General features: G+C 37.5%; 3 protein-coding genes across 4 annotated transcripts; 2 read left to right on the top strand and 1 right to left on the bottom strand.

Moving 5' to 3' along the window:
- Positions 1-1,756: 1,756 nt before the first annotated feature.
- Positions 1,757-6,505, top strand: c2h6orf62 (chromosome 2 C6orf62 homolog). The gene is made up of 5 exons (XM_063014473.1): positions 1,757-3,083; positions 3,721-3,897; positions 4,574-4,699; positions 5,150-5,284; positions 5,367-6,505. Exons 1-5 carry the CDS (start codon positions 2,955-2,957, stop codon positions 5,490-5,492), a joined length of 693 nt encoding a protein of 230 aa, XP_062870543.1. The 5' UTR covers positions 1,757-2,954; the 3' UTR covers positions 5,493-6,505.
- A 65-nt stretch (positions 6,506-6,570) lies between these two features.
- Positions 6,571-12,375, bottom strand: acot13 (acyl-CoA thioesterase 13). Of its 2 annotated transcripts, none has more exons than XM_063014495.1 (3): positions 12,317-12,375; positions 7,844-8,028; positions 6,571-6,835 (listed from the first exon to the last, which is right to left on the bottom strand). In XM_063014495.1, the coding sequence occupies exons 1-3, from the start codon at positions 12,356-12,358 to the stop codon at positions 6,679-6,681; spliced, it is 384 nt and encodes a 127-aa protein (XP_062870565.1). In that variant the 5' UTR covers positions 12,359-12,375; the 3' UTR covers positions 6,571-6,678. The 2 variants fall into 2 exon arrangements, with proteins under 2 accessions (XP_062870565.1, XP_062870555.1); XM_063014485.1 differs by lacking the exon at positions 12,317-12,375 and adding an exon at positions 9,236-9,411.
- Positions 12,376-13,954: 1,579 nt separating this feature from the next.
- On the top strand, positions 13,955-19,308 carry tmem106bb (transmembrane protein 106Bb). The gene is made up of 7 exons (XM_063014461.1): positions 13,955-14,159; positions 14,275-14,338; positions 15,240-15,399; positions 16,403-16,543; positions 18,718-18,767; positions 18,847-18,900; positions 19,016-19,308. Exons 1-7 carry the CDS (start codon positions 13,955-13,957, stop codon positions 19,143-19,145), a joined length of 804 nt encoding a protein of 267 aa, XP_062870531.1. The 3' UTR covers positions 19,146-19,308.
- The last annotated feature ends 1,830 nt before the right edge of the window (positions 19,309-21,138 follow it).

The raw sequence follows: 21,138 nt of genomic DNA, 5'->3' as shown, positions 1-21,138 counted from the left end.
TCTAACCAAACTGCACATGGCACAAGGCACAGGGCAGTAACTACTGTAACTACTGTGGCCGAGCAGTCACAAAAGCATTTCACTCCCAGTTGTACAGTGTATGACTATGTATGTGACAAATAAATCTTGATTTGATTTGGAGTAATACACCCTGGACAGGCTGCCATTGCAGGGCCCTGTCTGCATTTTCACACTCATTCACTTATTCACTCCAACTCTGATTACCAGGTGAAACAGCTGCTTTAAATTGACCCCATTTTGTGAATGTGTGTTGCACTGTTATTTTTTGGCACCTTCTCCATGGCATGTTTCTCCCTTTATTTGATCAGCAAACTAATGATTGGGTATTTAGTCACATGTAAACCACGTGACAACCTCAATGGGTTGCCAGGTTCGTTGGGATAAGCTACAACAAACCAGTGCCTAGGCCCTAGGGTTAAAGACCAAGCGATGTCCAGGTGTAGCAGTTTGCTTGAATACGGCGGTGCTTAGACATTCACAGCTTTATATCAGAAAGTTGGAATGACAGTGAATTTTTGCTAAAACTGGAGAAAATGTCAAATTTATTTGGCAATGTTTCTCAACGCAAATTTAAATTGGGATCACTTGAAATGAGTGAAATACTACATTTATTAATGTTTATTAACATAGATGCATGGTTTTAAAGGCATTGTGTTTGCAGTGGTGTATAGTAACAAAGTAATAATACTTCGTTACAGTACTTAAGTATTTTTTTTAGAGTATTTGTACTTTATTGGAGTATAAACAATTTCGGCAACTTTTACTCCACTACATTTCCTAAAGAAAATGTATACTTTTACTCCAATACATTAGCTGTATGTAAATTCGTAATTGTACGTCTTTAACCCTTTAATGGTCTCAACAAGAAAATAATGTTTAAAAAATATTTCTTTGCTTTTCCTAGTTTTCATGTATAATTTTTCAGCTGCTGCTTCAAGTTGACATAGGTTAGAAATGGTGTTTTCTTAAAATAACAGTGTCATCTATCAATATTTTAGAGTTAAAAACATGTTTAAAGCATAAACATGCACTTTAGGCCTACAAGACATTCCGAAAAAGTTGGAACAGGGCAATTTAGGGCTTGTAATGAGGTAAAAAAAAACTAAATAATTACCAGATTTCATAGGTGATGTCAATAGCTGATTATAATCATGATTTGGCACAAATCATGTTCAGATAAAGGAATAAAATGGATTTAATTCTGTAAATTCTTATGTTGTAAAGACCTGGTTTTTCTGTAGGTGTAAGGTTCCATTGTTAAGGTGGTTAAAAGAACAGGCTTAAAAGAACAATCTTCATACTTTTCAAAATTCTGACCGCTTCTGTTTTTAAACAGCATTTACGTCTACTTCTACTTTTAATACTTAAGTACATTTAATATCAGAAAACTACTTTTGATACAAATCAAATCAAGGTTTATTTGTCACATACATAGTCCTAGACAGTACAACTGGCAGTGAAATGCTTTTGTGACTGCTCAGCCACAGTAGTTACAAGGTACTTCGGTACATTAAAAATCAGACACTTTAGACTTTTACTAGTAAATTTCTGGTAAGATACTTGTACTTTTACTCAGGTATGGCCTTCAGCTACTTTATACACCACTGTGTGTTTGACAGAAGTGAAACGTTCAATTCAGTTTAATAAAACTTTTTTCCATGGTTCTGGCAACCCTGTTCCTTCAAAGCTGCGTGACGTTCTTGGTCAGCCATTTTGAGTTGTTTGTTCACTGAGCTTTGGGTTGTTGTTCTGCGCACAGACAGCCATCAGCAAGCCGAGGATCCGAAGAAGGAAGCTCCCGAAAGACATTTTACACCCCTCCTTTTAATTATGGGTCCACCGCGGAGCAAATCTAGTCGCCTGTTATCCGAAAGAAGGGGGGAACTCAATTGGTTTGTTAATTTATCTTGACATGGCTCGGGAGGTTTGGTCGGTTTGTTCTGACTGAAGAGCGAAAACAACAGCCGCAGCAAAGAGAAACCAGCTGGTCATTATTACGCTTCACCCGACAGGTTTTAGTTCGGTATTTAAAAGAATAAAACGCTTGAGGTTTCATATGCGGTTAATTCTTAGAATATGTCTGAAAGTGTTAAAATAGCTGGCTAACAGAGGTAACATATCACGCATTGTCATACCGTGCCAGTTTAAGTGGAGTAAAGAGGAAGCAGCTCTCAGCCTGACAGAAATGTAACAGCAGCACCGCTAACATAAACAACACTGCAGTACAGTACAGTACATGTGAAATGTAGCTGAAGTGAATAAACTGGGCTGTTAATGGGGACGTGTGAACACAGCTAAGCTAGGATGGCCAAGCATAACCCAGCAGATCGTGGCCCACAATCATAAAGGCCAACATGTCGAGATTTCTCCGTTGTTGTTCTTGTACATGGTGCCAACTCCTGCAGGCATCTCGGTTTCTCTGCCATGCTCGGCTTTCTCCCTTCTCATTATTCCGAATTTAATACAGCAATATGAACATAATCCGGTGCTTCGGAAGAGACTCCAAAGTCCACAGTCAGGTCTGACTCTGTAGGATTAATGTAGACAGCCTTTAACTATCAGATTTCAACTTTCTCTTCACTTCCAAAAAACAGTCAGCATGGATTTCAGTTCATTTGGTTAATAGAATTGCATTAGTGAGTTTAACGTCTTCAAATTCTCTGGCCTGTTTCTAAAAAAAAATGCAGTAATGTTTGGAGCTGATTCAAATAAATAAGCCCCAAGTGCACTATCCACTACTGAGCTTAAAATGACCTGATTTTGGTTTAAATATATCTTTTTTTTCTTTCGTTATCATTAGTGGAGCTTACAGTAGTGCAGGCTATTTTATTTCTTTCACAATTAAAAACCTCAACAAATTTAACAGCAACAAAGCTTGCTTTTAGAAAGCCTTAAAATAATTATTTGTGCAAAGAAACTACTTTTGTAAAACAATGGGAGACCCAAACTCTCGCCGAAATCAGACAAGAAATCGACTCCGTGCCCAGCTTCGAAAGAAAAAGGAGTCCTTGGCTGACCAGTTTGACTTCAAAATCTACATAGCCTTCGTATTTAAGGACAAGGTGACTGGTTTATGTTTTTCTGCAAAAAAAAAAATAGACCTCAAACCTTGCTTTGGGTTGTATTTAGAACTGTGCAATATTGATTGTTGATTGACGAACAATTTGCAATTTATTAGATTTTGCTTTATTTATTTTTTTCAAGAATGCAGACTACAACAATACTTGTTGGTATTGTAGCTTCTGCTCAATACTTAAATAGACATTCACTGCATCTTAGCCAGTTTATTTTAGCATGGTGTTAATCGTTTAACATCTCAGTTTTTTGCATCACATTATTAGAGCACATTTATTTGACAAAGCTTAAAGCTAAACTAATAAGGTCATAGGGACATTGACACAATGACATTATTAGCATCTATCTGAAAACACATTGATATGCATTGCTGGCATGTCTTTCTACAAGAATGCTGTGGATTAGGACACGTTATCATGTTCTGTCAAGTTCAAACCTGGTAAACTTTTTTTCAAATGTATAACCCAGTGCAGTTTAACTCTTATTGTGATGTTATATGTAAACACAACCTTAGAAATTAAGTTTTCCAGCACTAATATGAGTGTTTGTTAGATACAGTTTGTTCACAGGCTTTGCTGTGTAGTTAAACATTTGATATCTAATTTTCCACTTACATTTGCACAGAAAAAGAAGTCTGCTCTTTTTGAGGTATCTGAGGTGGTACCTGTTATGACCAACAACTATGAAGAAAATATCCTCAAAGGAGTGAAGAATTCAAGCTACTCCTTAGAAAGTTCTCTGGAGCTTATTCAGAAAGATGTAGTGCAGTTGCATGCTCCTCGCTACCAATCCATGCGCAGGGTAAGTAATGTTGAAAATTACTTCTGAGATTACACGCCCCATCAAATCTATCTATCTATCTATCTATCTATCTATCTATCTATCTATCTATCTATCTATCTATCTATCTATCTATCTATCTATCTATCTATCTATCAATCATAATGTGACTGAGCTATCACTATTGCATAGACTATTTTTGCAGCTTCATCAGTGATTTAGTTTTGAGGTTTAATTATTTGCACAGTGAAAATCTATTTATTTATTTACTTATTTTTACTGTGATTTACTGTGGTTTAGCTGTAGCTTTAGAAAATGCCAGATACTTTGCTATAGTGTAAATGCTTGTAGATTATCGCAGAAGGCTGCTTGCATGGCAAATATAAACTTTTAAATTCAAAGATCCCTGATCAGATTTTCCTATCAATATATGGGGGAAGGGGTGGGGGATGGTAAGTAATTGGAAAACAAAATATGCTCTACACTGTGTTTTTTAAAATGCAGATAGTGAGATAATACCACTCATGCTTTTCTTTACTGAAATAAGCATAGTCAATCAGCATACCAGACTTCGATGTGTTGACAATATTCAGTCATATGTGGTCCTCTGCAAAAATAAGAGTATAAAAATTTCATTTTGGAGCACTAAACCTGTCTACGTGTTGTAATTATAATTTGATTTTTATTTTTTATAAAGGATGTAATAGGTTGTACACAGGAGATGGACTTCATCCTCTGGCCCCGCAATGATATTGAGAAGATAGTGTGTCTTCTGTTCTCCAGATGGAAGGGAGCAGACCATGAACCCTTCAGGCCTGTTCAGGTGACTTTAATAAATACATAATGTGAACACTCAATGAACACTTTATTAGACTCACCTATCTGATACGTGCATTTCTTGGAAACACCCACCATACAGATAAATGTTGTGGGTATACAATTATTGACTGTAGCCCATCTCTTGATTTGTATACTTTGTGCCACACTGCCTCATTTATCAATGAAAAATAACTCTTAAGTGATGTTTGGGTATGAAACCAACAACACTGCTGCAATTGCTACGCTTAAAATAGTACAACACACACTACTGTGTTATTGATGGGGTACAGTGGGTAACAAACTGTACAGAGAAACAAATAGGCTACAGTCAGTAGTTGTTTCCAAATGTAGCTGTATGATAGGTGTAACTAATATGTGCTTGATTAGAGTACAATTTAAATTTATTAAAACCACATCAAAGTTATTTTTTTCTGCTTTCTATATTTAATAAAAGGCCAAATTTGAATTTCACCACGGAGACTACGAGAAGCAGTTTTTGCACGCTCTTGGCCGTAAGGACAAGGCTGGGATGGTGATGAACAATCCAAATCAGTCTGTGTTTCTTTTCCTGGACAGACAGCACTTGCAGGTGGGTACATTAGACACACCAAGAGCATATAGAAATCTAAAAATACTCCACCGGCACTCACCATGCATGTTCTTGTCTGCAGACTCCAAAAACCAAGGCCACAGTTTTCAAGTTGTGCAGCCTCTGCCTCTACCTGCCACAGGATCAGCTGACCTGCTGGGGGGTGGGCGATATCGAAGACCACCTCCGCCCATACATGCCAGACTAGCAGAGACATAGAAAACTCCTCCTAAGGCTAATTTAGCAAGTCAACCTCATATTCATCCCTCAGTTAAATAGAACTGAACTTGTGTGGAACTCTCCTTTTTGTTAATCACTCATTTTCATTCTGAGGTTCATTTCAGTTTGTTGTATCCCTCCTTCCAGCCAATTTTGGTTTGAGTCACCACCATTTATCCTACTTTTAACCTGTCTGCCTTTATTTGAACGTGCACGAACATTATGAGTGGTTGTTCTCTTGGAGCAGCACTGTCAACATCACCAATCAAAAGGAACTCTACAATGGGGGAATAACAAAAGCAAACCAATGTCAGGGTTCCTTAAATGTTGGCGTCTTGTGTTGGACTGGTTCTGATATCACTTTTGTAAGTGGATAGTTGATTTGTCTTTATCTTTGGGGGGAAAGGTTATTTAAGGGTAATGACAATCAGTGGCAGGATTAAACAGCCTTCATAGTGAGAACATAAAGGCTCATTTTATTAGGCAAACTATTTTTGGGGTAGACATTGCTCCTCGTTATTTTCAACTGTCTGAGTTTTGCTGGACATTTTATGTTGTCGTCATTCCTTGCTTGTAAGATGCTAAGTGTTTGTTCATTTTGTTTTTCTTTTGTCATTTTTGGATGATTTAATGCCTGAAGGGTTGGAGAGGTTACTTTTATCTTAAAAATGGACATTAAGAAGTTGGTAGGGTGATTTTGGGTTTCTATGGTGTTGGTATTTTGATCAGTTTACCAATCGAACAATACATGCACTATTCTTTCGTGCTACTGATAGCTGATTTTTTCTTCATTGGTGGATATTCAGAAGGTAACTAACACCTGATTTTCATTTACCTAATAAAGAGTACTATAAGTTACTGTGGGGAAAACGTAATCCATCAATTAAAGTTTGTTTGCTTATCTGACAACCCCATCGATTCTTAATAATCAAGAGCTTGGAATTTGGTATCTGTAAGCCAGCTTTGTTGGGTAATAAAGAATAAAATTCTACCTTTTCTTTACATTGTACAGTTTTGTATTCACTTGCCTTAGCACATTGCTGAACATATCCCACTACAGCACAAGCTTTGAAAATCATTGTGTTTTATTACTATTCATCTGACATTCTGTACAGTCAAGCGAGTCAGCATTTAGTTATTATTACATTTACAAAGGTGCAGGGTCCCACAAAGAATCAGCTGCCGAGGTGCTTGGTGTGTCTGCCTTGAGCAATCAGTTTCCCAGTAGCCTTGTTTGTTAGATCCACTGTAGTGAATCCCAGACTTCGCCCTTGCTTTAAAACTTGTGCAGTTATTAGGATGTCTTCTCCAACTTTAGCTGCATTCATGTACCTGTTAACATCAGTCTCCTTATTATCACAGTGTAAAAATTTCCATCACAATTACAAAAAAATCAATTTCTTGTTTGTAAACTTTTATACAGTTGCAATTGAAAATATTTTAAAATTGAAAGTATTTTAGTGATGTGAATAGAATGGAATGACAATATAGTACAAAAAAAAAAGTATAGTAAAGTTATTGATGCATACAATCAATTTTGATTACAGAATTTGACCGAGTTGAAATTAAAAACACTTACTTTTCATGGTACTGTACACTTTTTGCCTTGATAACCTCTAAGTGATTTTGGCACATGCTACAAACAAACCACTAATAAATATGACCAAAGAGTTCCAGTTTAGATTCACCACTACATGGAACTGTGTCCAGAACTCTGCATGCCTATTGTAATTCCTTTTGGTGTATTCCAGTCGACTCTTTCTGTGCTTCTTGATCAAGAGGGCCGTGCATTGTGGAACCTAACCATTAAGTCCTAGGTCCCAGTTACTCCCAAACTGAACACTTAAATCTCTAGGTGATTTTATATGGCATCACAGCTGAAGCAAATATTATGTAGGCATATAATAACAAACTAAACAGACAATGCAGTATTAACAAAATATCCTGCTACTCTAATGAATCCTTATTTTCTTTTTATATACTATACTGTATATGTACTGTAAAAAGCCAGCTCTAGGTGGATAGCACTGTTGCCTCACAGCAAGAAGGTCCTGGGTTCAATCCCCAGGTGGGGTGGTTTGGGTCCTTTCTGTGTGGAGTTTGCATGTTCTCCCCGTGTCTGTGTGGGATTCCTGCGGGAGCTCCGGTTTCCTCCCACAATCAAAAGACGTGCAAGTGAAGTGAATTGGCGATACAAAATTGTCCAGGACTGTGTTCGCTATAACCTTGTGAACTGAAGAACCTTGTGTAATGAGTAACTACCGTTCCTGTCATGAATGTAACCAAAGTGTAAAACGACGTTAAAAATTCCAATAAACAAACAATAAAAAGCCAGCTTACGTGATGTTCATGTCGACGCTGACTCCAGGCGCTCCTCTCTCCGTGTACAGCAGTGCTGTAGTGGAAATCACATCAACCAAAGTAGCGGTCAACCCTCCATGCAGAGTTCCTCCTCTGTTGGTGTGTTCTTCCTCCACCTTCATTTCACACACTACCTTTCCTGGACTGGCAGAAACCAGCTGCACCTGTATCACCACAATGTAAAGCTTGTAGAAGAACTTTCAGATAGAGTAGCAATACAAATTCAGTGGTACGGTTGCATCAGGTAGTTGTTAGCTGCACATTTACGCTATACATGTGCAACCACATCACGAAAGTGCTCTATTGGATTAAGCTGTGATGACTGCCATAGAAGTACTCTGATCTTATGTTTATGAAACCAGTTAGTTTTGAAATGAATTGTGCTTTGTGACATGATGTATTAAGATTCTGAAAACACCATAGAGACGTACATAGTCAGCAACAATTCTCAAATTGCCTGTGGCATTCAAATTCTGCTTAGTTGGTATTAAAGAGGGAAAATCCCTGAACAATTACACCACCTCAATAACCACCCTCAGCTGACAACTCAAGGCTGACTGGGTCTATTAATTAATATAGTTAATGCGGAATGTGCAGCATAATTCAAGATTGATTAATTGATTAATTATTTTCTATTAGTTTTTTTTAAACAGTTGATGAGCATGTGTCCACTCCAGCTGCAGATCCTTGGCTGACAGTAGTGTACCAATGTGGTAGCCTACTTGCTTCATGATTCAATTGTTATTTTTAAATGCTTTTTCGTTGACCTTGTAAAGAGTTATTCGATTTAATGTAGCATTCCTATAAACTCAAACCAGTTTGGTCAGTCTCTCACCCCATTCTGGAGCTTTTGACCCGTGTCTGTATATTTTATTTATTGTGCTGCTTCCACATGACTTGATTGCATACTTACACGAATAAGCAGGTACACAGATGACCATGTTAAAGTGACCGGTGGGTGTAAAACACTGCATTATAAGCACTTATCACATCAGTGTTATTCAAAAATCTTATCAAGGTTGCGTAGAGTTCAATCATCCCAATAGACTTTGCAGAATATGTGAGCTGTCTGTCTGGTCACTGTCTGTGAGGTGTTTTGCATGTTCCCCCCAATTGTATGCATAGGGCACTAGAGTTTTCTCTCCACTTTTTAAAAACATGCAGTAGGAGAACTGGACGGAAGGTTCGTGCCCACATCCCTGGTGCTTTGCAATACCACCTGTTGTGTGCCAGCGTACTGTCTTCAGCACAGTCTTTAGCACGGTGTAATTCAATGGTATTGCAGTAAAACACTGCATTATAAGCACTTATCACATCAGTGTTATTCAAAAATCTTATCAAGGTTGCGTAAAGGTGAAGCCATTCACTCACCTTACTCAAAACTCTGTCAAAACCAGGAGAATCCAGCATTACCCGCATTATCTGTTTAAGAGAATTTATAGACAGAGAAGCCATATCTGACTGGATTACTAGTGGATATTAATAAACTCTCTACACGACTAGCTAATAAAGTTCAAAACGACAACAAAAATCTTCTTCTCGTTTGGTACTAGGTTTCTTACAGTTATATTAGCGCCCCTTAATGGTAGCTGGGTAATAGCTTTCAGATGGCTATGCACACTACCTAACCCTGTGGATTATGTACCGTTCATTCAGTTAGCCATTGGGGGTGAGTGGATTTTGTGGATTTTCTGTGCAGCACCTGATCCACCGCGACCTTAACCAGCATGTCGGTGGTTACTAAAGATGAATAATGAATAACCACTCAAAACACCCACAAAAGACCCTTTATAGCAAAAATCCCATCACAATTATTTCTTATGACACTTCTTCACACAAACTAAAAACTAAACATTTGAAATAAATAAAAAAAGATCATGTTTTACACTGTTTGGCTTGATAAGAATCCTTTTAAATATACATTAATACCCAAGGAAACGCAGAAAGAACATGCAAAACTTATCATAGACATTAATCACCAGAACCAAATCACCAGAACCCAGCGTGTCATCTTTGCAAAGGGCACGAAAGCCATGCCAGGCCAGAGTTTTTAGTCATTACTGAATGAATAAATGCTTTTGTTTAAAAAATAACAGGCAGCTCAAGGCAAGGCAAGTTTATTTGTATAGCACCTTTCATACACAGAGGCAATTCAAAGTGCTTTACATAAACAAGAAAAAGATAGATTTAAAAGCAGTAAAATATTAATAAAATGAATAATTAATATATATATATATATATATATATATATATATATATATATATATTTAAAAGAAAGAAAATTAAACTTAAGAATAAGGATAAAAAGTGGCATTACAGGATAGAACTTGTTGTAAAACTAACAGTGTTTTAATCTGAGCTGAAAGCCTGCTCAAACAAGAATGTTTTCAGCCTGGATTTAAAAGTGTCCAGTGTCGGGGCTCTTCGAATGCTTTCTGTCAACTGATTCCATTTAATAACAGAATAGTAGCTAAATGCTGCTTCTCCATATTTAGTCTTTACCTTAGGCAGGACTAACTGACTAGTTCCTAAAGATCTGAGAGTTCTGCTCGGCTCATATCGCTGCACCATATCAGATATCAGATAAAGTAAATCTTTGCTAAATTATTTTATATGAATAAACAAAATATGAGTATCAATAGAAATACTAGGTTAAAATGAGAAACAGGAATGTTGTTAGATTGAGCTAGTGACCTAAGTTAACTTTCCACTTTCCAAGAATGTTTACATTTGCAGTATCACACCTTTGGTATTTTATTTAGGCGAACATATACACTTAGGTGGCCCACCTTGCCAGACTTGGCATTTTTAGTCTTTACTGAATGAATAAATGTTTTTGTTTAAATAATCATTCATTAATTTGACTCTTTTGGTTAAAAAATTACTGCAAACCTTAAGTGCTGTAGATGGCTCTATAATGCCATGGCGTCCTAATTCCAACCTTACTTTACATTTAAATAAAAATTTTGCCATTTAGCAGACATCTTTATCCAAAAAGACTTACAGTACTGTGACAGTATACAGTCTAAGCAATTGAGGGTTAAGGGCCTTGCTAAAGGGCCCAACAGCAGCAACCTTCTAATTTCTAGTCCAGTACCTTAACCACTAGGCTATAATGTCCCTCCAGTAAAGTTTAGATTTACAGCATATAGGGAGCACTTTTTGTACAAGACAATTTACAACTGCGACCAAACACAATCAACCAACAGTGGCAACCTGACAGTGGTAGGACTTGAACCAGTGACCTTTTTGTTACTAGTCCAGTACGTTAACCACTGAGCTACCAGTGATGTACTTTAATTAAATATGAGTTGAATTATTGCCAGAATTACATTTTTTTAACCTGACTAGAGTAAATTGTCCAAATCCCAGTGTTACTGCACACCACCATGAGTGCTGTTGATTTGAGTTCAATCATCCCAATAGACTTTGCAGAATATGTGAGCTGTCTGTCTGGTCACTGTCTGTGAGGTGTTTTGCATGTTCCCCCCAATTGTATGCATAGGGCACTAGAGTTTTCTCTCCACTTTTTAAAAACATGCAGTAGGAGAACTGGACGGAAGGTTCGTGCCCACATCCCTGGTGCTTTGCAATACCACCTGTTGTGTGCCAGCGTACTGTCTTCAGCACAGTCTTTAGCACAGTGTAATTCAATGGTATTGCAGTAGGTGGTGGCAATGCTCCCAAATGAGCTGAAGAAAACAAGTAGAAGCAGGAGTACAGCTTGAGGAATTTTATGATCAGGGGACCTTTATAAAACTAAAACAGGTAGGAAAATAAAAGTTAAAAAATCGTGCAGATGTGTAATATGAAAGCTGATGTGGAACTGAGGGATGTTACTGAGTTGTGTTACTGCTGGTTAATGCGGGTAGCTGGTTAGCGGCTAATAATAACAAACCAACTAGCAGTGGTTTATTTGAACACAACTAAGTTTATTTAACTAGCTAAATAATCTAGTACTGTACCTTAATAATGTTCAGCTTCAACCTATTTGTGAGTATATCCTCTATTATTTAACATTTAAAAGTTGTCATCACATCAGTTTGATATTACAGCTGTATAAGGAGGGACGATAGTGCTAGCCGTCAAGTCAAGTCTGATGATCATATTTTCAATGGTTGTCTAGGCACTGTTAATGGCCCAGTTGCTTATGTTTTTAAATAACGGATTTACACACTAATACAAATAAATAGCAATTATAAAATTATATGAATGCCGTTAAACCAAAAGTATTCAGATCCCATGACTTTTTGCACACTTGTATGTGTTGTGGATTTGATTAATATCAGTAGAGATACTAGGTTAGAATGAGAAACAGGGATGTTGCTAGCTTGAGCTTTCAGACCTAAGTTAAGTTTCCACTGTTCAAGAATATTTAAATTTGCCTTATCACACCTTAACACCAAGTATTTTAATATTTTATTGAGGTACTTATACACCTAGGTGGCCTACCTTAAACTGATAGTGGCAAACACAGCCCTGCAGTAAAAACATGTGTAGCTGACATGTATGTATGATATCTACTCTACATACAACTGAATGTTCTACATACTGAAAATATTCAACCCCCCCCCAAAAAAAAGAAGATATCTGCAGTGCTGATTTTATGTTAAATTAAGACTGAATCAAGTGTCAGTTGATTAATACAATTTACTTGGAATCTCACGGTTGGACTACTGCAACTCCTGGCAGGTGCTCCCATGTCCACTACTAAACCCTCATTCAAAATGCAGCTGCTCGCCAGGTTTTTAACCAAGCTATCTGAGTCTCTTGATGTCTTTAAAAAAACGATTAAAAACCCACCTCTTTACTTAACACTTCAGCTGACTTGTACTTACTTACTAACCCTCTTTTTAATTTCTTTAAAAAAAAGGTTCTAACAGGTTTCAGCAGATTTGGGTTCTTGGACTGTTGTTTTACTTAAACTAGAGTAATGAAATGTTTACTTTGGAAGCACTTCTGTAAGTCGCTCTGGATAAGAGCGTCTACTAAATGCCGTAAATGTAAATGTAAAATACAACAAGTGATCTGGGAAGGGTCAGCTGGAATGGACAAGTGAGAATTTGGTAGGCCTGTAAAAGTCTGGGACACAAGAATCAAAACTGAAACTGTTTGGCCAGATGAATCGGTGGTTTGTCTGGCGCAAGATAGGTGTTATGGATTCACAGAAATACCAAAGCAATTTGTGGAAAATAATTGATAATATTAAACCTTCATGATAACTGGACATTCCAGAAAGACAGTGATCCCAAAGACATCCAGTTCAACCAAAGCTTGATTAAGGAATCTATTCTGGAATATTATGTTTGACATGTTTGGTTACATTCATGACAGAAACGGTAGTTACTCATTACACAAGTTTCATCAGTTCACAAGGTTATATCGAACATAGTTTAATTTATTGTCTCCAATTCACCTCACTTGCATGTCTTTGGACTGTGGGAGGAAACCGGAGCACCTGGAGGAAACCCACACAGACACGGGGAGAACATGCAAACTCCACACAGAAAGGACCCGGACCGCCCCACCTGGGGATCGAACCCAGGACCTTCTTGCTGTGAGGCGACAGTGCTACCCACTTATCCACCATGCCGCCAGCATTTAATGTAGAATTTAATTTGGTTAAATTGGTTAGCATTTAATCACTAATAAATCACTTATTAGTGATTATTAAGGCAAAAGGATGTTACACCAACTACAGTGAATGTGAGCTGAATAATAGTACACACGAATAATTGTCAGAAATACTAGATGTTGTTCATAAAAACTCAAAATGATGTAATCTTGTGTTGTAATTGCTTGTATGTATAAATAAATATTCTTTTTACTGAGACTTCTTGTTGGCTATTTACATTCAATTCTGTACACATCACCGTAAAACTTTTAAGATGGGGGGGGGGGGGGGGGGGGGGGGGGGGGGGTTGATTATTTGTAATTGCAACTGTTTGTATTTGTATTTGTATGTTTTTATTATATGTGGTTAATCACCCTTGCTTTATTTTGTTTTTGCATTTAAAATGAAAACCTATTTCTGATTTTTGTAACTTTAGATCTGAGTGAGAGATCAACTTGAGCTGGCTGGGTGTGATCATGGGGAAGACACTGTCCCACATGTCCAAACAAACCTGTCATGATGAGTGCCATTCCACCCTGGTGTCTGCCACTGATTGCAATGACATGCCAAGTGAGGATGTAAAAAGCAGTGGTGATGTCTCTCAGTTCCCATATGTGGAATTTACTGGCAGGGACAGTGTTACCTGCCCAACCTGCCAAGGCACTGGAAGGATTCCAAGAGGTAAAACATTATTCAAATAACTATATTTTTAAACAACAACAACATAGTTTATTGTACATATGGGTTACATTGGGTTTATGAAATAAGTTGGCACAGTGTAATTGTTTAACTGTAGGTCAAGAGAATCAGCTGGTGGCTTTGATTCCTTACAGTGATCAGAGACTGAGACCCAGGAGAACGTAAGTTGCTCTAGCTCTGTTAACAATTAACTCATATTACTTGGTTTCTCAGATTATTAAATATAATAAAAGTTCACCTGCCAGTATGACATGATAGAATTAGGAGGGTTGTGTCAGGAAGGGCATCCAATATATAACTGTGCCATGTTGACTGAAGTTTGTCATTGATCAAATGAATAATGAAAGGTTTAGCATTTTTGTCTGCTGTGCTCATTTCACAGTGTGTAACTGTATTGACTGATATGATCAGCAATAGACATTGTATTTGATATGCTTTCAAAACAACCTTTGACAAACATCCAAAGCATAACTCATGTTTTTATTGAAAGAAGTAAATCTACTTAAATTAATTGGGGTTATTATGGTCACCCAGAGATACTGATTGCCTGTGATCAATCATAGATATGTTTATAAAACCAATAATATGGAATTCTAGGTAGATTTGTTTAAAATTTAATATTGTACAAATTATTAAAAATAAATAAATAATTATTGTCTAATTATTTATTTTAAAGCCTCTCTTATGGTCATGTAAATGTTAGCTACATAAAATGTGACCTTACCCTCTTGTGATTGGTCTGCACAAGCAAACTATAATATTAAAATTAATAACGTTATTGCCTTTAAGAAGCATACCAAAATTCTGTCCTATATGCATTTTATAGTACTGCACTGAAATGATAAACTGTTGCGGTATGGTGCACGGTTGAGCTTGAGTCGCCAACATTTTTTAGCCTTAAAAATGGGCCAAAAAAAGCTGGAGAACCTCTCTGTTGAGGGAACTGGTAGCTTAGGGTTTGAGGCCTTAATGAAAAATGTACATTTGTGAACAGTTTGTTTTGGTGAATTGTGTGTGAGGATAGGTCAGCTTTTAATCCTTTATGTTTGGTATGGTTTTCAGAAAGTTGTATGTGACAGCCTCAGTCATAGTGTGCTTGCTGCTCTCTGGGTTGGCAGTGTTCTTTCTCTTCCCACGATCCATCGACGTAACCTATGTGGGGGTAAAGTCAGTCTATGTCACCTATGACCAGACCAAGCACATTGTTTATCTCAATATTACGGTAAGCATTTATTAGTGTTTCAGTTTTACTGCAGCTGTTTATATGTGCTTTATATTTACATTCTTCCTGTATCTCTCTGTATCCTGAAAATGCTAACAAAGGTGAAGTTAAACTTACACTGATCAGCCATAACATTAAAACCACCTCCTTGTTTCTACGCTCACTGTGCATTTCATCAGCTCCACCTCCACTTACCATATAGAAGCACTTTGTATACAATTACAGACCGTAGTCCATCCGTTTCTCTACATACCTTTTTAGCCTGCTTTCACCCTGTTCTTTAATGGTCAGGACTCCCAACGGAAGCACCACAGAGCAGGTATTATTTAGGTGTTGGATCATTCTCAGCACTGCAGTGACACTGACATGGTGGTGGTGTGTTAGTGTGTGTTGTGCTTGTATGAGTGGATCAGACACAGCAGTGCTGCTGGAGTTTTTAAATACCAAGTCCACTCACTGTCCACTCTATTAGACACTCCTACCTAGTTGGTCCACCTTGTAGATCGCTCATCTATTGCTGCTGTTTGAGTTGGTCATCTTCTAGACCTTCATCGGTGGTCACAGGACGCTGTCCCCGGGGCGCTGTTGGCTGGATGTTTTTGGTTGGTGGACAATTCTCAGTCCAGCAGTGACAGTGAGGTGTTTAAAAACTCCATCAGCGCTGCTGTCTGATCTACTCATACCAGCACAACACACACTAACACACCACCACCATGTCAGTGTCACTGCAGTGCTGAGAATGATCCACCACCTAAATAATACCTGCTCTGTGGGGGTCCTGACCATTGAAGAACAGAGTGAAAGCAGGCTAACAAAGCATGCAGAGAAACAGATGGGCTACAGTCAGTAATTGTAGAACTACAAAGTGCTTCTATATGGTAAGTGGAGCTGATAAAATGCACAGTGAGCATAGAAACAAGGAGGTAGTTTTAATGTTATGGCCAATCAGTGTATAATAATTGACTGTATTATAACACTGTTCTAATAGATTTTTGTTTTACAGAACACTTTAAATATTACCAACAATAACTACTACTCTGTGGATGTGGCAAACATAACAGCACAGGTGCAATTCTCCAAAACTGTGATAGGAAAAACTCGTGTTAGCAATATAACTACTATTGGCCCCCTGGATATGAAACAGGTAAAATATTGATTTCTATAAATAAGAATTAGGTTTTCTGTTTGTAGGACTGTGTCAAGTTGAATCAGTGTCTGTTGAGTATTCAGACATAAAACATCACTTTTTATTCATTCATTAATTGAATTAGATGCCATGGGGATGGCATTCCAATAGTTTAATGAAAATGAGTTTCATCAACAGTTGGCACTTAATTCCAGTTAAGGGAGCAGCTACAGTCTGTACAGACTAAGAGTTCAAGCATAAATAAGATTAAAATTTGAACCTGTAACTTCCTGTCCTGTCATGAATGTAACCAAAGTGTAAAACATGACATTTAAATCATAGTAAAACAAACTAATGTTGTCAGTAAGAGCTTTAAGATATCGACAGCATCTCAGTTTGTAAACAGCATGTTTAGTTAGTGCTTGTAATGTGTCTTTGTTTACTGACTTTGGATAAAATCTACATTCTGAATGCTCACCATGTTTGTTTATTTTACTGTTTTACATTACTACTACTTTATGCTGTTTATTATTAAAATGAACATGTGTGGCTAGTTGAAACTTGTGATATATTTTGTGTTATGGGACACTTGTCTTTTATCGGTAAGTGACAGTTATCAGTTAAAAGAGACTTTGCATCCACGTGTTTTGAATATGCTAATAGTGAGGTTTCTGTCACATCTTACATGGTGACTAACCAAGTTACTGTCACACCATAACAAGCTTACCTGTCAATGACAATTTGTATAAAACATAAAAAGCTTTACTTACATAGATAATAGGCTAATATTGGCAACACAACACAGTTTACAGCTTACAAGTAACTTACTGTCCATTTGCTATACAGTAAAAGGTGGTGTTTGTAAAGTTGTTTGAAGTGTTTTGCACCCAAGACCCTTTTGCATTATTTTTACAGGCGTATTTACTAATCTTTATCGTGTTCACGTTTGACCAAGGCCAAAGTGACCACCTTTTCAGTTCAGAGCAAAAGTAACATCACTTTATGCCAAACTCCATGAACAAATTGTCAGTCAGTTCAGTTCAGTGCATTACGAACGGTTTACCATACAAACATTTCGGGTTACGAACTATCTTTTTCAACTTAACATACAAACAAATTTTGGATTATGAACAGAAATTCGTGAAACACGTGACGTCACGAACAAATTAACTCCAACCGTCTCTCTCTCTCTATATATATATACAGTGAGCGAACATCCGGACAGCGGACAGTGTTTTTCCGGTGTTTTCTTTATATTTTGTAAAATTCAATATTAAAATGCCCCCAAAGAAGGAAGAAAAGAAGGTGAGGAAGCGTAGTGGTGAGAAAAAAAAAAAAAAAATCACTATTTGTTGTGTTGTATAATTACTCCTGCAAGTAGCTGTCACTGTGTATCAGACAGAGGGGACAGTAAGTGAGAGAGAAGAAGGAATTCAGCTCAGTAAAGTATTCTTTCTTTCGTGCAATTACACCTACAAAATACACCTAAAAAACACTATTGAAATAAAGAAGGAAATAATAGAGAAATGTGTTTTGGTAGATACATTTTATATAAAAAGAAGGAAATGTATTATGGTGTATGGTACAGCACACGCACTGTACTGAAATGTGGTGTGTGTTTTTATGTACAGTACAGTACTACTGTGTATTGTTGTTTATTATTGTTTATTACAGTAATGTATGTTCTATAATTTAAGATTTAAGGGAAAATATACTTGTATTTATAACAAAAAAGACAATTTAAGACATTAGAAGGGTTAGGTAAGGGGGTGGTTTGGGAGGTCTGGCACGGATGAATTCTATTTACATTATTTCTTATGGGAAAAATAGGTTTAACTAACGAACATTTTGACAAAGACAAAGAACAGCCCTTTGGAACCATTTAAATTCGTAAGTCAAGGGTCTACTGTACTTTGAAAATCTGTTTTTACTTAAAACCTAAAACTCTTATTATGCAAAGAAAACTTCATACATCAAATCTGTTCATAAACGCATCAAGTTTTCTAGGCCTGATCTAATCTCAGATGGACCAGAAGACAGAGTAAACGTTTGATGTGGTCCCTGTTTGTAGGCTAATTATGTCACCTGAGACTTTAGCACTGAAGTATGAGTCTTACCTAACTAGTTCATATACATTCAACCGCTAACTAGATCAATAATATTCAGACACTGATATTCTGTCTTTGTTACAGATTGATTACATGGTGCCCACCACTATAGCAGATGAAATGAGCTACATGTTGTAAGTATGCCTTTTTCTTGTCTATACAAAAATAACATGTTGTGGATAGCACTGATCATAAGCTGTTAAATTCTTTCAGTGACTACTGTACTCTGCAGACCATCAAAGTACACAATATTGTGGTCATGATACAGTAAGTAATTCACACACAATATTTTTACAAAAATTCTACTCACAAGTACAACGCAATGCTTTTCTCATGGCATGAGATCTCATAGAAGAGTGATGGTTTGACTCATGGTTTGCAGGGTGATGGTCACCACAGCATATTTTGGACATGCTGAGCAGGTTTCTCTGGAGACGTACCAGTATGTGGATTGTGGAGGAAATGCTACATTACTACATGAATACAATCTCGAAGCTCCTACCTCTGAGTAGTTCTCAAGCCGAGGGTACACTATGTTCATTCCGTTTTCCTTAACTTATTGTATCCTTGTATTAGGCCAAATCCACTGATCTCATGGTGCATGTGATTTCTTTAAGTGGAAAATTTTCCTGGTACAGCATCAGCTTGCTATTAATAAAATAGAATGCCATTTAACCAGTTACTGATCTAAAGCCTCCCACTGCTGTTTGGGCACAAAAAATATTGTGTAGTTCTGATTTTCCAATGTACAGGGTGGGCCATTTATATGGATACACCTAAATAAAATGGGAATGGTTGGTGATATTAACTTCCTGTTTGTGGCACATTAGTATATGGGAGGGGAAAACTTTTCAAGATGGGTGGTGACCATGGCGGCCATTTTGAAGTCGGCCATTTTGGATCCAACTTTAGTTTTTTCAATGGGAAGAGGGTCATGTGACACATCAAACCTATTGAGAATTTCACAAGAAAAACAATGGTGTGCTTGGTTTTAATGTAACTTTATTCTTTCATGAGTTATTTACAAGTTTCTGACCACTTATAAAATGTGTTCAAAGTGCTGCCCATTGTGTTGGATTGTCAATGCAACCCTCTTCTCCCACTCTTCACACACTGATAGCAACACCGCAGAAGAAATGCTAGCACAGGCTTCCAGTATCCGTAGTTTCAGGTGCTGCACATCTCATATCTTCACAGCATAGACAATTGCCTTCAGATGACCCCAAAGATAAAAGTCTAAGGGGGTCAGATTGGGAGACCTTGGGGGTCATTCAACTGGCCCACGACGACCAATCCACTTTCCAGGAAACTGTTCATCTAGGAATGCTTGAACCTGACACCCATAATGTGGTGGTGCACCATCTTGCTGGAAAAACTCAGGGAACGTGCCAGCTTCAGTGCATAAAGAGGGAAACACATCATCATGTAGCAATTTCAAATATCCAGTGGCTTTGAGGTTTCCATTGATGAAGAATGGCCCCACTATCTTTGTACCCCATATACCACACCATACCTATCTATGCTGTGAAGATACGAGATGTGCAGCACCTGAAACTACGGATACTGGAAGCCTGTGCTAGCATTTCTTCTGCGGTGTTGCTATCAGTGTGTGAAGAGTGGGAGAAGAGTGTTGCATTGACAATCCAACACAATGGGCAGCACTTTGAACACATTTTATAAGTGGTCAGAAACTTGTAAATAACTCATGAAAGAATAAAGTTAAAACCAAGCACACCATTGTTTTTCTTGTGAAATTCTTAATAAGTCTGATGTGTCACATGACCCTCTTCCCATTGAAAAAACTAAAGTTGGATCCAAAATGGCCGACTTCAAAATGGCCGCCATGGTCACCACCCATCTTGAAAAGTTTTCCCCCTCCCATATACTAATGTGCCACAAACAGGAAGTTAATATCACCAACCATTCCCATTTTATTTAGGTGTATCCATATAAATGGCCCACCCTGTACAATTTAAACCAAATTTGAGAATTTGAGGTAAAGCCAGAGGTAAAACTATTGTGCTGATTGATGATGAGTAAAAGAACTGCAATTTCGAGGCCCTGTGATTAATTGGTGTTCGGTCTGGGGTGTATGACTACATTGCGCCCAGTGATTCCAGGGAAATCGGACCCACCACCACCCTGACAGGTGTGACAAGCAGTGGTAAATCATTAAAATAAATGAATGACATGTTCAGACACACATTTGGTCAGGGCTGTGGGAGGTTGAGTGCCACACAGTAACATTAGGTGTAAAGCAACTCTTATGATAATGGGAAATTTAACCAATTTAACTTTCTGCATGTAGTATCTGCCAGCTGATACTAGGGTTTCATTATTTTATAGGCTGTTGGAAGGGATAAAAATGATATTGTCTTTAAATGTTCTATAAGAAAACTCAAATTGTGGGCGCTTTGAACTTGAACATTTTGAACTTGTCTTTTCGAATCTCAGCTCTGCTGTCTGGCAGGCTGAGCGCCCACATGAATAACGATTGGCTGTTGT

The sequence above is a fragment of the Trichomycterus rosablanca genome, chromosome 2, assembly GCF_030014385.1.
Source record: "Trichomycterus rosablanca isolate fTriRos1 chromosome 2, fTriRos1.hap1, whole genome shotgun sequence".
NCBI classification, from domain to species: domain Eukaryota; kingdom Metazoa; phylum Chordata; class Actinopteri; order Siluriformes; family Trichomycteridae; genus Trichomycterus; species Trichomycterus rosablanca.
Note: the sequence above shows the minus strand (reverse complement) of the source record. Positions and strands in the feature narration are given on the sequence as shown.